The sequence below is a fragment of the Opisthorchis viverrini genome (genome assembly GCF_000715545.1).
Source record: "Opisthorchis viverrini unplaced genomic scaffold opera_v5_462, whole genome shotgun sequence".
Lineage (NCBI taxonomy): Eukaryota > Metazoa > Platyhelminthes > Trematoda > Opisthorchiida > Opisthorchiidae > Opisthorchis > Opisthorchis viverrini.
The window spans coordinates 233,609-248,797 of NW_008752125.1; the positions used below are offsets into that span (position 1 = coordinate 233,609).

Sequence of the window (15,189 nt, forward strand, 5' to 3'; positions counted from 1 at the left end):
GTGTACCCCCTCTCCCTCTCTCTCTCTCTCTCTCTCTTTCTCTCTCTCTCTCTCTCTCTCTCTCTCTCTCTCTCTCTGAGTACGGTGCCCAGAAAGCCAGGGTGTTACTGTGTTCCTTGTACGGCAGTGCAAAACGAGGGCCGCTGGTGACCGTGAAGAACCGGATAACAAGTGCACGAAATGGGGGCACTCATTTGGTTTTCACAGGAGACTAACCTAAATCTCAGCTGAATCTCTTGTTTTTTGTATTCTCCAGCAGAATGTGTTGCACAAAGTTTGCCTCATGTTCCAGTTGGTACGATATTCAAGATGCCGCAGTAAAGTTTCTTCAGGGAAAACGCTGCTAATAATGTTGCTGAAAACCCATCGACAGCTTGGGGCGAAACTACCCTGCCTTCTTCAGGAAGGTACGGTCCCCGAATTTCCGCAACCTGGCGTAAGCGAAAGATTCGGCTGAGATTCAGGTTGCTCTCCCGTTAAAACCAAACTGATTTATAAATCCATGTATTTCACGAATTTGATATAAATTTGCTTCAATTAGAATATAGGTTTGGCGTAAACTCGGGGACTGATGGACTGCGAGAAGTGCACTAGCTTTCATGGCTTGCTGAATAGTTTTCAGCGATCTTATGAGTAGTTTCATCCGGATAACAGTACTGCGAACAAAAACCAACTCAACGACTCGCATATGGAGCCTGGTCGCACGAGGGCAACCCGAATGAATTTACACGAAGCATATGGTCAGGTTAGTGAATAGAAGTGAGTCTCGTTTACTGATGATACAAAAAATATACTATGAACAGCTGAAATGCCTGGATGTGCCATTGTTCCTAAACTAGAAAAGCGAGGGGAATCATTTTTGCATAGTTTACCGTTTTTGATCGTGTTTCATGTGGTTGAATCAGACGAGAAGGTTACCTCCAACCGAGTAGTAAACTGCTATTTCCCTGTAGTAAAATGGATCGGTCACCACTGCCTATTTAGCCAGAGTTTTGTTTCTGGATTAGAAATTCGAGTGTAAGATAGCTTCATATGGATACGGACATAAAGCTAGTGAGAAAAAGTACCGGGCCTAAAGACAAACCTTTTGGTATGATGGATGAACCGAATATAATTGTGGATCTGTGGCGGAATTCGAAGGCATAATTCAAGACATATGTAATAGTTTTAGTAATCAGTAATAAGGAAGAATGTCGCTACCCCGATATACACTGACGTCTCTAGCTGAGCTGAAGTGGACCAAATAGCCTTCCACACCGAATCAACATGTAGTACGTTGTTCCGTGGAAGTTCTAGCCATAAATCTGACTTGAGCGAAATGTGCTGAAAGTTTCAATATTCCAATCTGAGCAGAGGTAGAGAAGATCAGGAAAAAACGGGTGATTCTAATGGCGTTTTGCACACTGTTAAAGCCACAAAAACAAGTAAAGTGGAGAAATACACTAATTTGCAAATCAACTTGGTTTCCACAAGCGACTCAACTGATTCTCTCGTTTATGATATTCTACAACTGCACACAGGCCGCCTCAGTTGGCATGATATTCGAGATATCGCAGTATATTTTCATAAAGGAAATCACTCACAAGGACTGTGCCCACCTGATGAGCCCCAAGAAGGGCGAAACCGGTCGTGGGCTGTCGAAGAGTTTTCAGCAGCCTTGTGAGTAGGTTCCTTTATGAAAACTAAAGTGGAGATTACTGGAGATCCAGCTGCTTCTACAGGATTCATGAAGATTGCAGAGAAGAAGTAAACCCTTTTGTAGCTTGCTGTCGAATGTGTGAAGTAACCACAGGTCCAGCGATGTTTCCTCAACGACCCATTTGACTAGCCTCGTGGGTGAATTAGCTTAGCGGCCCAGCGAAAGATAACTTTCCGTAGAATTCCAGTTCAAGAATTAACGTTAGATGGTGTATGCTTGTTCGGGATTTCATCTGAACCTTTGGGAGTAACGAATTAGTGGTAGTGAATGACATTCAAGGCTGTGTAGCATACATTCACACACTAGGGTTTTACCTTGCTGCATCCCATTTTTATAAGCAAGTAGGACGACAGCATGGCGACTCGCAAGTTACTTCGTGGACAAATGACTTTTTCTATTTTGTGTAAGTGCTGCTGGCTTGTGATACCAAGTTCATCCAGGCTGGACACCAAAATAAAAATCTACAGAAGTGTAAGAACATACGGTTCACAAAGTTTTAGATGGTTTCGGGGTTTTTAGAATTCACATCCACGTCAGTCTCATTCGAACAATCCTACTATTGTCTTGACGCAATTATTCTGGTGAGTGAACACCAGAAGGGAGAAGCACTGAAGTCGAGTTGCGCACTCATTTGAGCTCAGCAAAAGCGCATCTATTTGGCTGTGCGAAGCGAGCGTGGTACCACTATTCCACCAAGGCACGCTGTAGGCCTTGGTGGCAAGCCAGTCACACCACTCAAGCGTGAACACATTCATTTGCCCCAGCCAGCTAACACGCGCCTCACCTGTCAGATGTCCGGAGTTCAAACCCAGGCACCAACAAGGATATGCATGCTGATGAGCCCTAATACAAGCGAGACTTGAGTCGCGTTCTTTTCCCACCAGAAAAACTGTGCCACTGGAGATCCAGCTGCTTCTACAGGATTCATGAAGATTGCAGAGAAGAAGTAAACCCTTTTGTAGCTTGCTGTCGAATGTGTGAAGTAACCACAGGTCCAGCGATGTTCCCTCAACGACCCATTTGACTAGCCTCGTGAGTGAATTAGCTTAGCGGCCCAGCGAAAGATAACTTTCCGTAGAATTCCAGTTCAAGAATTAACGTTAGATGGTGTATGCTTGTTCGGGATTTCATCTGAACCTTTGGGAGTAACGAATTAGTGGTAGTGAATGACATTCAAGGCTGTGTAGCATACATTCACACACTAGGGTTTTACCTTGCTGCATCCCATTTTTATAAGCAAGTAGGACGACAGCATGGCGACTCACAAGTTACTTCGTGGACAAATGACTTTTTCTATTTTGTGTAAGTGCTGCTGGCTTGTGATACCAAGTTCATCCAGGCTGGACACCAAAATAAAAATCTACAGAAGTGTAAGAACATACGGTTCACAAAGTTTTAGATGGTTTCGGGGTTTTTAGAATTCACATCCACGTCAGTCTCATTCGAACAATCCTACTATTGTCTTGACGCAATTATTCTGGTGAGTGAACACCAGAAGGGAGAAGCACTGAAGTCGAGTTGCGCACTCATTTGAGCTCAGCAAAAGCGCATCTATTTGGCTGTGCGAAGCGAGCGTGGTACCACTATTCCACCAAGGCACGCTGTAGGCCTTGGTGGCAAGCCAGTCACACCACTCAAGCGTGAACACATTCATCTGTTTGCCCCAGCTAACATGCGCCTCACCTGTCAAATGTCCGGAGTTCAAACCCAGGCACCAACAAGGATATGCATGCTGATGAGCCCTAATACAAGCGAGACTTGAGTCGCGTTCTTTTCCCACCAGAAAAACTGTGCCAGGACAGGAGATGAGCTGTTCAGACGAGAATCGAGTGTTAGTTGCTGTTCTGAAAGACAGGTGGCGAGAAATCAAGCAGCATGTCAGCCACACACCACTTACTATTGTATTAAAACGATCCACGGAAACTCTGAGGTGTAACTGCTGAAGTACATTAGAGCTCTACATTACATTTTATCGTACTTTACAGTAAACTGTTCTGGAAGCATATTCTACGCTAAAGTCATAAAAAGCGGACATTTATAGGCTTCCGGCCACATTCAATTGTTCGTGCATTTTGCCAAATCGCGGTTGCTTTTGGAACTTTATCTCCCCAAATATGCTGGATCGAGGGGGTTGGGAACTGACCTTATATTGATTCTTGTCTAGGCAGCACACTCGCGGAACCGAACAAAAGCGTCACCTATGGATAAGGGGTGGGGGTCAATTCCGTTCAAGGGAAGATGGTAGTCATGGCTCTTAATGGGTCTAAGAGGCTCAGTGATTCATCTCGTTTTGTCCGCGTCATTACTGAACCATGTCTGAATTTTTCAACCTTGTTTTACATGGAACTGATTCGCCAAAACAAATTGGGTGCACTTGTGATCACTTGCCGAATGACATTAATTGCTTTGATGACTCTAGACTACCTTTTGGACCCTCCTTGATGATGGTTTTCTTCATATGAATGTGTTGCACCCGAGATTCGGCTGGGTTCCAGGTGAGTGTATTAGTCGAATTTCGTACAATTTGGGTTCAAGTAGAACACATGGCTGGTGGAAACTGAGGGGATGAGCTTACCTGATGAGCTTCGAGAAGGGAGAAGCCTGTCGTGAGCTGTCGAAGAATTTTCAGCAACCATATGAGTAGTGTGTTACGTCTATGCAATGTATTGTGACATCTTGAATATGAGATGGCCTGGTGCAACACCTTCAGTTACTTAAATAACATCATAAACGAGAGATTCAGCTGGGTTCCAGGTAAGTCTCTTGTCAAAACCAAATTGGTATACAGATGAGTGTATCTGTAGAGTACCTTTCAGGTAGCTTCGCCTAATCCTTACCGGTAATTTTTCACATCCACAAATATTTCAACCCGTGGAGTTGTACAAAGTATCATAGTGCATTACTTTCCTCGCATGCTGTTGTCATCTCAGTGGTGCTTGGTACTCAGTATTAGTAACACTATCAACAGCAGTGTTCGATGTTGACTGAAAGCCAATCGGATTGGCGTGACCCGGTTAAACCGAGTCGGAGACGGACATCCTCTTCAGTTATTATTAGTTGTTGAGTAAAACCTATTTCATGCATTGTGATTGTCCTACTCACCTGATCGTTTCGTTCCTGGAGTCTACTCAGATGCTAGTCATAGTTGATCAATGCGACTGACCAAAGAACTGTTTGCACTGGTCCATTTTCTGACAAATGTTCGATCCCCCGAAAATTTGGTTTTTGTTTCCTGTCGGTATCTACCAACTTCGACCTGTCATTTTTACACGAGTACGTCCTTACATTGCTTTATATGACCTGTTGTCACAATGTTCTAGGAGACACTGGGTCCGTTTCAAAGCCAGCGTGCGAAGAGCTGCCTTGTGGCTAACGTGACATTCGCTGCTTCGGCAACATTGGTCGACCAATTCCGGGGTGTGTTATTCATCAACAAGGAGTTAATATGCCAGGATTTCAGGCATGGACAGACTGAATGACACATAGACAGTGATCCCATCAGATGACTTCGAAATCAATCGATCGTAGTAGTAAATCTGACAATATCTGAGGGAAACGCATTTGTAGTAACTCAGTAGAATGACTCATCTCTTCCGACAAGTAGAATGCCTCATCGCTTCCGATGCAAGCGCTTCACTAACCGATTCATTACATGGAGGAGTGTTTTAGAAAGATAGGAGGGGATAGTATATTAACCTAGAATACCATGTACGGTTTGTGTGCTATACACCTCACCGAAAAATGTCCTTGCAAGTGTGATGTGCTTGTATCCACGTAATCGGGTCTATTCTAGTCCAGTCTACTCCGAAAACTGTGCCCAAAATTTGGTTGACCTTTATGACTTTTGGAAAAGGTTATTTAGACCGACACTAAAAGACATTCTACGTAACCTGTATGAAAAGCTTATTTTTGAAACCAAGCAACCAAGGCGCTAGTGTAGAAACAGGCAACAAATGATATTCGGGTACTTTTGGGTTCATCCCAAATGCGAATTCATAAGCAGCGGTAGAACGGTGCAACGCTCTAACAAATGAGTTGTTGAACTTACAGAAGAATATTTTTCGTACTTTGGAGAAGAAAATCAATGTTGAAGAAATGTGATGGAAGTCTGAAGACTTCTGGTATTTGAAAGACGGATACGCTTTATGGTTAAAAAATAGGTTGAGTGATATGCTTCACGGATCTATTCCAAATATACTTCCTTCCATATTACTGTCACAAGCATTGTCGAAATACTGCCCCGCTGCTTTTCTTACCACATCATATACATGAACCAGTGTCATTTGACAGCCACCTGACCGTTCATTCTACCTGTGTATCCTCAGCTCCGCGGATGCTCCACGTGTGTCCGCCCGGCATCGTCCTCCAGATGGCATCAAATCGGCAGATATGGGTTCATCGTTTTTATGGATGGGCTGTTCGGAACAGTACAGTTCAGTCCTGGGTTAAACTATTGTCGGTCCCTCCTTCGTTGGCGCCTCCCCGTAAAATTAGGTCAGATACGCATGTCCTCTTCATTCCGTGTTCGTTTGCAGCCCTCATGAGCTGTCGGAATTGTTGTCAGATTAGCGGAAAACTAGGGTTGTTGCAGTCTAGCTGTAAGATGAACAACATGGATGGCTAAGGAGAACCATGGTAGCCACTGTTCGAGCCACCCTTCAAGCCTTTTTTGTGAGAAGGAGGCCTGTGAATGATGTTTATCATTTTGAAAGTGGGGTCACAGTAGGTGATTCTGTCGTGTGTGGATTTTTCCTCCATACCTTTTATAAGTACACTCCGATAGTCCCACAATGGGCTTGAGCAATCTATCAGTAGGCCTCGGTCTATTGACTTACAGTTTTTTGCGACCTCGGTCACTGAGTCAGCACTCAGACAAACCAGCCAGTGACCTGAGAAACACAATTTCATGAGGTAGATGTACTTCCTCTGATTCGAACGGTGTAAGATCGGTCGTAAGATGTAAGGTTTATGGGAGTGGGCAAGTTTCCAATGAAGAGTCCATACTGGGCTGAGGTGAACGTCTCCCAGAGCGCAACTGGGTTGGTGGATCAACATGATGGATAGCACGGGACACTGCTACACACAGACGAAAAATACATCGCCCTGTTACCCTAACTTCCAAGTCCCTACAGAGTGAACGTGAACGAGGGTAACTCGCTTGTTTGGTGATCTTGGTAGACGTTGCGACGTTTGGCCAGACACTTCACTCATAGAGGATATCATGTCCGAGTGGCCACAAATTGTACAATAATTAGACATTTTCGGGAGATATACGAGTTAGATTCCAATAAACCAACCAACAGAGGCCAAAGTGTAGACGAGACCTTGGCCTTTCTACAGCCCTATAGAATTATGGAATGAATGAATGACGTAGTGCTTAGGATTGTTATTCTGTTCAATGAGGAAGAGGACCAGAGGACCATCTGGAAAAGGTAACAATGGACAAACAGCATTGTTCTGTGTAGAAATTTGGCTACTAGCCGTGTTTCTGTCCCAAATACTTCGTCACAAATGGCACTGATAACTAAAATCCAGATAAGCATCGTTAAACCTACATACACCCTCACATTCAATAGAATTAAGCCAGTGAGTAGGAATCAGGCGAACCAGCTCAGCAGACCGAAAGTCTTCACCCGAGGAAAACTCTTTCAAGGGTGAATAGAACGGAGCATTGTCACATTCACTGACCGGCCTACCTAAAATGTTTCCCTCTGTTGCTCCACAACTTTTCACAGATATACCACCATCTGTCATCAGCATTCTTTTCAGCGGAATTTCCTTATGCTATATTGAACGCGGCCTTGTTGAAACCCACCACTGTATCCGATGGCCTGCCACTCAGAAATGTGTTGTCTAGTGCTGAACTGGAAGATAAAACCCCATCATCACATGCTTCTTCTTGCAGATAAAGACCGCATAAACTGTGGACTAACTGTTTGCCTCGCGATACATACACAGGTTTGACCATGGACCCAGGCAGTAGCATGCTTCATATGCTCGCAGAAGCCACTGGCAAATGTTTCCTTACTCGTCGGGTACACGAATTCATCGACATCTCCTAACTGAACATCATGCATTGTCAATCATATGGCTTAGAACGACAATTGTCACAGTTGACAGCGTACGTTGATACAGTCTCTGGGAGACTATCCTATCCCCGTAATCTCTAGCCGCACAGGCATCCCCGAGTAGATCATCAGCCCAGTCCCCATGCGGAGCCAAGTGTCTGTTACCATTAGCTCCTTTTTGACAACAAAATCAGAAAATACACCCTTCCAGATAGTCATCCCAGCGTCTTTAATGGACAGAACTCTGATAGGGTAAACCTATCTGCCTTAAGCTAGCCGACCACATTCTACGAGCGACATACAACAGGTGCAGTGACACAAACGGGCAGTAACTCTTTGAGTGTGGCCTTAGCCTAAGCCGTCGGCCCTCCTGTGTCTCTGATTTTATTGATTTGCTTTTTTCATTTTGATTTTTTGTTCATATTCGCAAGGGTAAACCGCTTGACAATGCATACACTCTCGTAGTACATGGACAAGCCACTTCACTCGATTCGATCGGTTGTCGATTGTTCCCACTTCCTGTTAGCAATTCCTCTTCACTTCTATATCACCTTGCAGACAGTCCACAACCATTTCACTCCACCAGTGATATTGAGCAAGACATTGTCACCAAAAATCCACCTGTAACAGCGCAACCAAGAAGGCTGCCACTTGAAAATTTTGAAGATCACCGAACAAACGTTTCAACGCATGCTGGACTCGGACATCATCCGCCCTTCGCACAGCTCTTGATCGCTTCCTATCCATTTGGTCCGAAAGGAAACTTCAGGTGAGTGCGGATCTTGTGGGAAGTATCAAGTCTTAAGCCCTGTTACGGTTGCTGATAAATTTCATATTCCACTTATACGTAATTTCTCTTTATGACTTCCCGGTAAAATGGTTTTCTCTAAAACTTAATTGGTCCGAGCATACCATCAGATCCCTATGACCGAAGACGACTAGTCATCAGTGCACCTTCTAGCATACACGAATTTGTTCGCAAATCTTTTGGTCTGAAGACCTCTCCCAAGTTCCCATCGATTCCTCAACCAAGTACTACGTGGTCTCCAGTTTTGATTACGCCTTCACTGATGATATTTCAGTTACCAGTAAGACAACTGACTCCACCTACGCCAGCTATAGGAAGGGTTCTAGCAGTATGTGCGTTTTCGGATGGTGTGACACTGAGCCCTTCGAACATCGTCTCGATGGTTCCTCGAACGACGGCAGAAAAGATTAGCGCTTTCTTCGAATACCCTATCTCCCAATCTACCAAAAGGCTCCGCCGTTTTTAGGGATTATATACTAGTATTATCGAATCTACATTCTACATTGCACTGACATCCTCGCTCCTCTAAATGATTTGCTCAAACAGACATCCCGATGAATCCAGTTTACTCCCCAGTTTGCAGCTGCATTTGACACTGCCAAGCAAGCCGCATCCCACGTAACTTCCTTATCTCACATGGTTCCTGGCTGCTATTCAAACCTGGTTTTGCAGATAAATGTCTCTGTCTGTCGTGGATGCAGTTCTTCATCAGTTAATCCTAACCATTTTTCCCACGTGAATCACAGTCTCCCTCATTTAGTATTTCTGGTTGATAACCCTACCATTTGCTTGACAGTTAAGTATCTAGGATGAGGAACGGTTCTAGCAGTATGTGCGTTTTCGGATGGTGTGACACTGAGCCCTTCGAACATCGTCTCGATGGTTCCTCGAACGACGGCAGAAAAGATTAGCGCTTTCTTCGAATACCCTATCTCCCAATCTACCAAAAGGCTTCGCCGTTTTTAGGGATTATATACTAGTATTATCGAATCTACATTCTACATTGCACTGACATCCTCGCTCCTCTAAATGATTTGCTCAAACAGACATCCCGATGAATCCAGTTTACTCCCCAGTTTGCAGCTGCATTTGACACTGCCAAGCAAGCCGCATCCCACGTAACTTCCTTATCTCACATGGTTCTTGGCTGCTATTCAAACCTGGTTTTGCAGATAAATGTCTCTGTCTGTCGTGGATGCAGTTCTTCATCAGTTAATCCTAACCATTTTTCCCACGTGAATCACAGTCTCCCTCATTTAGTATTTCTGGTTGATAACCCTACCATTTGCTTGACAGTTAAGTATCTAGGATGAGGAACGCATCACCTTGACAGATCACAAAAGTCTTCAATTTTACCTCCCGCGGTACCGTCACGAAAACTTGCCACCTTGAGTTCATCTCTCCATTTTTACCTCTGTTCTCAATATCGAAGGTTTTCTTGGGTGGGGGGAGCTTTGTAACATTTCTAAATATTTTGGTTATGCTACGATGTGTCAATTACATCGGATACATTCGTTTCATCTAGCTTTGGTGGCTAAGTGTTGATTGACCTTTACCTGTTGTCGCATTTGTCGACTTTATTCGCTCGCAATCACCTACTCACGGGTTTTGTAACAATCCATCGTGTACCTTTGACCATGACCATGGTTACAACGCACACAGTGACGCAAATACACGTTCGGAATAACGAATTATGCGTGTGAGTTACGCGGCCCGAGTAGAAGCGCAGAGACCTGATTTGTGTGCAAATAAGCCTCGACTTTTTCATTCGTGTCATTCGGCCATTGTTTACAGAGCGTACCCGTATCACGATGGTTGCCCTGGCAACCATGAGGTAAGCTCGAAATGTTTTCTGATCGAATCAACCCTGCTTGTGAATGCTGTGTCCTACTATCAGACATGACGGGCGTTGAGAAAAAACAAGTGTAAATGGTGACCTCAGAATTGTAAGGATGAAGATGAATTTCGGATTAACTGATTTCGCTGAACCAAGAAATGAGCACTGAAAACGGGAGATCTAGCTGGATTCAGAAGAGTCTCCTGTCAAAACAAAATCCTTGCACAAATGACAGTATGTGTCGAAGAGATGACTGACTTCGTCTGTTCACATTCTGAACAACCAGTAGAACAGTCTCCCCTTTTTGAGACTCCCTGGGGATTTCATTGGTGCATAAATCTAGTTAGGATAATTGGACCTCAGAATCCTGAATCTTCATTCTGCTGCACTGTAGCTTACTTCTGTTTCCCTCTAGTAAATCGAACAGTCGAACAGTTCGGCATCAGCAAACAGCACACGTTTTGCACGGCTTCAGACAGTTCCATCAGTTTGATTTACATGCAGCGGCAACATTACTACATAGTCTCCATGCCTCTATGGGATGCGTGCGAACATTCCGTCGAAGGTATTGACGAAACATCTTGTGTGAACATCTAGACAGCAAACAAATTCTTTCAGCAAACCCATTGTGTTTATGCACCAAACGGAAATGACTAATGGAATTGGTTTGTAGAGAGAGCACGTATAATCTGGCGGTCTACATCTCCGCACAATGGTGTGTTAGAGGCACCCATTCTCTCAGGAACGAATCTCCAGTAACGAAACGTCTCTAAGGCCAAGCCAAATAGTTTGGTCGCAATTTTTTATTTCTGAGATGCTATGGTAGAAGTGATGGTTTGGAGGGGCTTGGCTTCAAGTTATTTCGGTGGCTTAGGAAGACCACCGCTGGGAAGTTGGACGGACAAGGTATTTCAAGAATGAGCAATCAACTATAGTTCCTTTGAAATCAGGTTGGCTTCTTTAACACAAGTCATTCAAAAGCTGTGCTGTGATCGATACCGTGCTATGGAAGAGGTAGGGTAGAAACATTTATGGTCTCAGGTCATAAGCTTCGAATTCACTGAACCTCGATAAGTAGTCTCATCAAGTTGAGAATAGTACGCTGCCCAATGCAGGTATCGCTCAACTTGCAAAGAAAAAAAGCCCCGAGCTGACTAACCCTGGCCCCGGGCGAAACCGGTCGTGGGCTGTCGAAGAGGCCTTAGCAACCATATAAATAGTTTCCTTCATGAGAATATACTGCGATATCTCGAATATCGTACTAACTGAAACACGAGGCGGCCTTTGTGCGGCACATTCAGTTGAAGAATAACATAAAACTAGAGAATGAGTTGAGCGTCTCGTGAAAACAAAACTGATTTGCAAATGAGTATATTTGTCGAAATAAGTACAATTTGGGTTTAAGTAGAACATAAGGTTGATGGAAACTCTGTGACAGCGCCTACGTGATGAGTCCCAAGAAGGTCGAAACCGGTCGTGGGCTGTCGAAGAGTTTTCAGCAAACTGGTGAGTAGTTTCCTTTGTAAAAACTCTGGCTCATGTTTGCGCGCCCATGCAGGTCGTAAAATCCAACTTTTATTTTTGGGTTTGCTAGACCGTTATATGATGGATCCATCTTCTAAAGTAAACAACTTCATACGGTAGAAAATGACCCAACTGTTCCGCCAGTGTTGGCTGACACGGTGGTAGTGTAACGGTGATACTACTGATGGGGAGGCACATGAGTAGTATGTGTTGTTCGTGGAATTTCGCTTTGCGTCTTTTGAGAAGGGAGAGATCTGTCGAGGAATTCGTGGAGTCACTTTGTAACATTTGCTCGGATTTGGGCTAGGAATGATTGGAGTGAATGAATCTCCAGGAAATTCAAGAAGCCGCGTTCGGGAGATGATTGTCCAGTTTTTGTAAATAAGATGCAAATTAGAGTTTTGCTTCCCTGTTCAATGGTTTGTAACCGGTCGGTTGACATCTCATAATAAATAACTCCGCAGCGAAAACCTTCTTCCTTTCAGTAGTAAGTGCATTGGCTATGAAAAGGGTTGCCCTACGGAGAGTGTGAGCGAATACCAGGGAGCCAATGCTATCCATTAGAGTCCGGTCCCGATGGCATTTATCCCTGGGAGGGATTATCGCATTTAACACCTAAAACCGGAAGCCGTTCTGCGGATGTATACCGACTGCAGCTATTCTGTCCTGACCACTTTGGTCAAGACCAAGACACTTTTGGTGGGGATAGCATCTACTGTCCGGCTTGCGGTACGAGCATATGGAAAACTACAGAGTTTTTGTAACACGATTGCCTTTAGGCACGCAAATACCCCTGATTATATTGTCTCATAGGCTAGGTTACTGTTCTTCACACATGGCCGATCTGGTTTTGGTGAGTTTTATTCAGATTAGTTGACTGATCATTGATAGCCTGCCGTCAGCTAGTCGTGTCCGACTGTTGCTTTTTTCTAACCCGTCTAGTGTGTGCATTGTTTATGCGTGGATCCATCTGCGTGTCGGAGTCGGTGCAACACAATCGTAGCTATGGCAACACAGGTGTTGTGCGAATTAGCTACAAGACAGTTTCATTCAAACTGTGCCTTTCGTCCGCCCGACCGATGATCGATAATTGGTGCGGTTGGTGTAATAGAAATAAAAGACCGACGCAGCTGTTAACAATGTCATTCTCGCTGTTGTGTGATGTCCAGGGTTGGGTGACAGCCGGATTGGAGTCAGTCGTGGGACGGTACAACACTGGCTACCCTACTTTTTGTCGGACAGTTTCCATAATGATTATGGCACAACAGTACGATTGGGTTTGCAGGTTGCAGAAACATATCCCCAGTAGGAAAGTGAAGTATTTTTACTGGGATTTGATCATTCAACCAAAGCCGTCTATGACGAAAAGCGTAGAGAAACTGCCAAACAGAATAATAAACCGTGGATAACTCGAGAAAACTCCGAGTGATTTGAATTTGCGACCTGTTTGTTAGTAGTTTAGCCCTATGCCATTCAGACATAGTATCTGATCAACAGCGTGATCGAATTGAACTGAGAATGTAGCGCTACTATCTTTCACCCCCTGATTTCAACTCATATGATGCAATGTTGATTCACTCTTCGAGTGACGACTGCCCAGTTGAAGGGCTCATACAAATTGTGACATGTTTCCTGTCTGTGCAAATTAATCTAGGCAATAGGTAGCGGGAAACTCCCCACAATTCAACAGAAATTTCATCCTGCATGTACAGCAGTTCGTGCGTCATTAGCTGCACGCACCTGACGAACCTCTTGAACGATTTTATCTGTACTAACTGAAGGGACTCTGGTTCGAGTCAACCTGAAGTTTGATCATATGAGCAATGGCGGTGATCTTCAATAAAGACGAAACCGTTTCTCAGTACTTCTTCAAGTACTTCTTCAAGGAATCATCGCCCTACTCGAAATATGCCATATTGGCTTACGCGTCCAGTTTCAATAAATTGCCCTGCTTACTTTAAGCAATAACTTTCTGCACGTAGAACACGGTCTAATTTATATGCGAACTTTAACAAATCCGAGTAACTGGGTTGTTTGTTTTGTTTTTGAATTGATGAGAAACGTAATAAGTGGATAGGGTTTTTGTTTTGACGGATGTGCAAGATACCAAACTATTTGACAAGTGGCGAGTTTCGATCAGCCTTCGCTCTGTTCATTACAAGCTGTTTCTTCACTATGTCCTTTGGTAAACTTTCTGAAATGCCCGGTCCAGCTTCCGGATGGGTGCGTACAAGCTACTAAACCATAATTTATTAGTTCATATGTGCACCAACCCGTCACATGCTGCGTGTCAAGCGCTGTGGCACCACACTGCATCTTCTGTGTTGGACGAACTAAAAAAAATACGCAAAATAGTAGTGAGAAACCACCTGGGAATTTGACTGAAATTAAGGCTGGGGGTTGACAGATGCAGACCTCTTCTTCATGCTCATGCTCACGTCACCCTCATCAGAACAGTCGCTCTTCTGTCCTGATGCTCACGTCACCCTCATCAGAACAGTCGCCCTTCTGTCCTGGCCTAATTATTCTGGTGAGTCCATACCAGAGGGGGAAGCACGGGGCTTAAGTTTCGCTCTTGTTAGAACTAATCGGCAGTGCAGATCCTTGAACAAGCCCGGGTTTGACTTTCGGGCATCTAACGTGCGAGACTAGGGTGTTGACACTACTCCACGCACGCTGGACGTCCGAATTCCCACGTCTGAAAAGGCGAACTTGTTCATAATTTGGTGTGAATCAACCAGAATAATTGTCAGGCAGGAGGACAAGTATTAGAACGACAGTGGTGCGAGCATGAACTTTTCAATTCATGTTGGGTTTCGGCATGGATAGATTGCCGTATTGTGAGTGTTGTCGTCAAGTGAGATTTCATGGAACCTTTTGCAGGTTGGCTCGGATATTAACCTCTTAGGTTGGCCAGACTCCCAGAAAATACTGTCATTGTATCTTTTGCTTAAGTTGGTCAACAATTATAGGGATGATCCAAGTCCTGGTCACCTTCAGCGATGCTGGTTGTTTATCATGGGAGCATGCCAGGGACAATGACGCTTTGATGTGACCAATTATCAGGCGGCTGACTTGTGTGCGTTGATCATAGCTCCAGTTGCCCAATAGTTTACTTGGCTGTTTCCCCTCATTCAGTTTCACAGACTTCGAAGTTAATCACCATCAGATGTGGCGCCGTGCCAACTTATGGTTGGAACAGCGACAACAACAACAACCAAGTTCTGGACTTTGTCGGACGGAATACGGGTAG

General features: G+C 44.4%; 1 protein-coding gene across 1 annotated transcript in view; it reads left to right on the forward strand.

Moving 5' to 3' along the window:
- T265_11244 (hypothetical protein) overlaps nt 1–15,189 on the forward strand; it is a gene marked incomplete at both ends in the record, with an annotated part of 76,546 nt that extends 61,357 nt beyond the window's left edge. Inside the window, 2 exons of the mRNA XM_009177848.1 lie at nt 8,199–8,536; nt 15,075–15,189. Of these exons, the coding sequence (XP_009176112.1) occupies nt 8,199–8,536; nt 15,075–15,189 (453 nt within the window). The remainder of the gene's footprint in view (nt 1–8,198; nt 8,537–15,074) is intronic.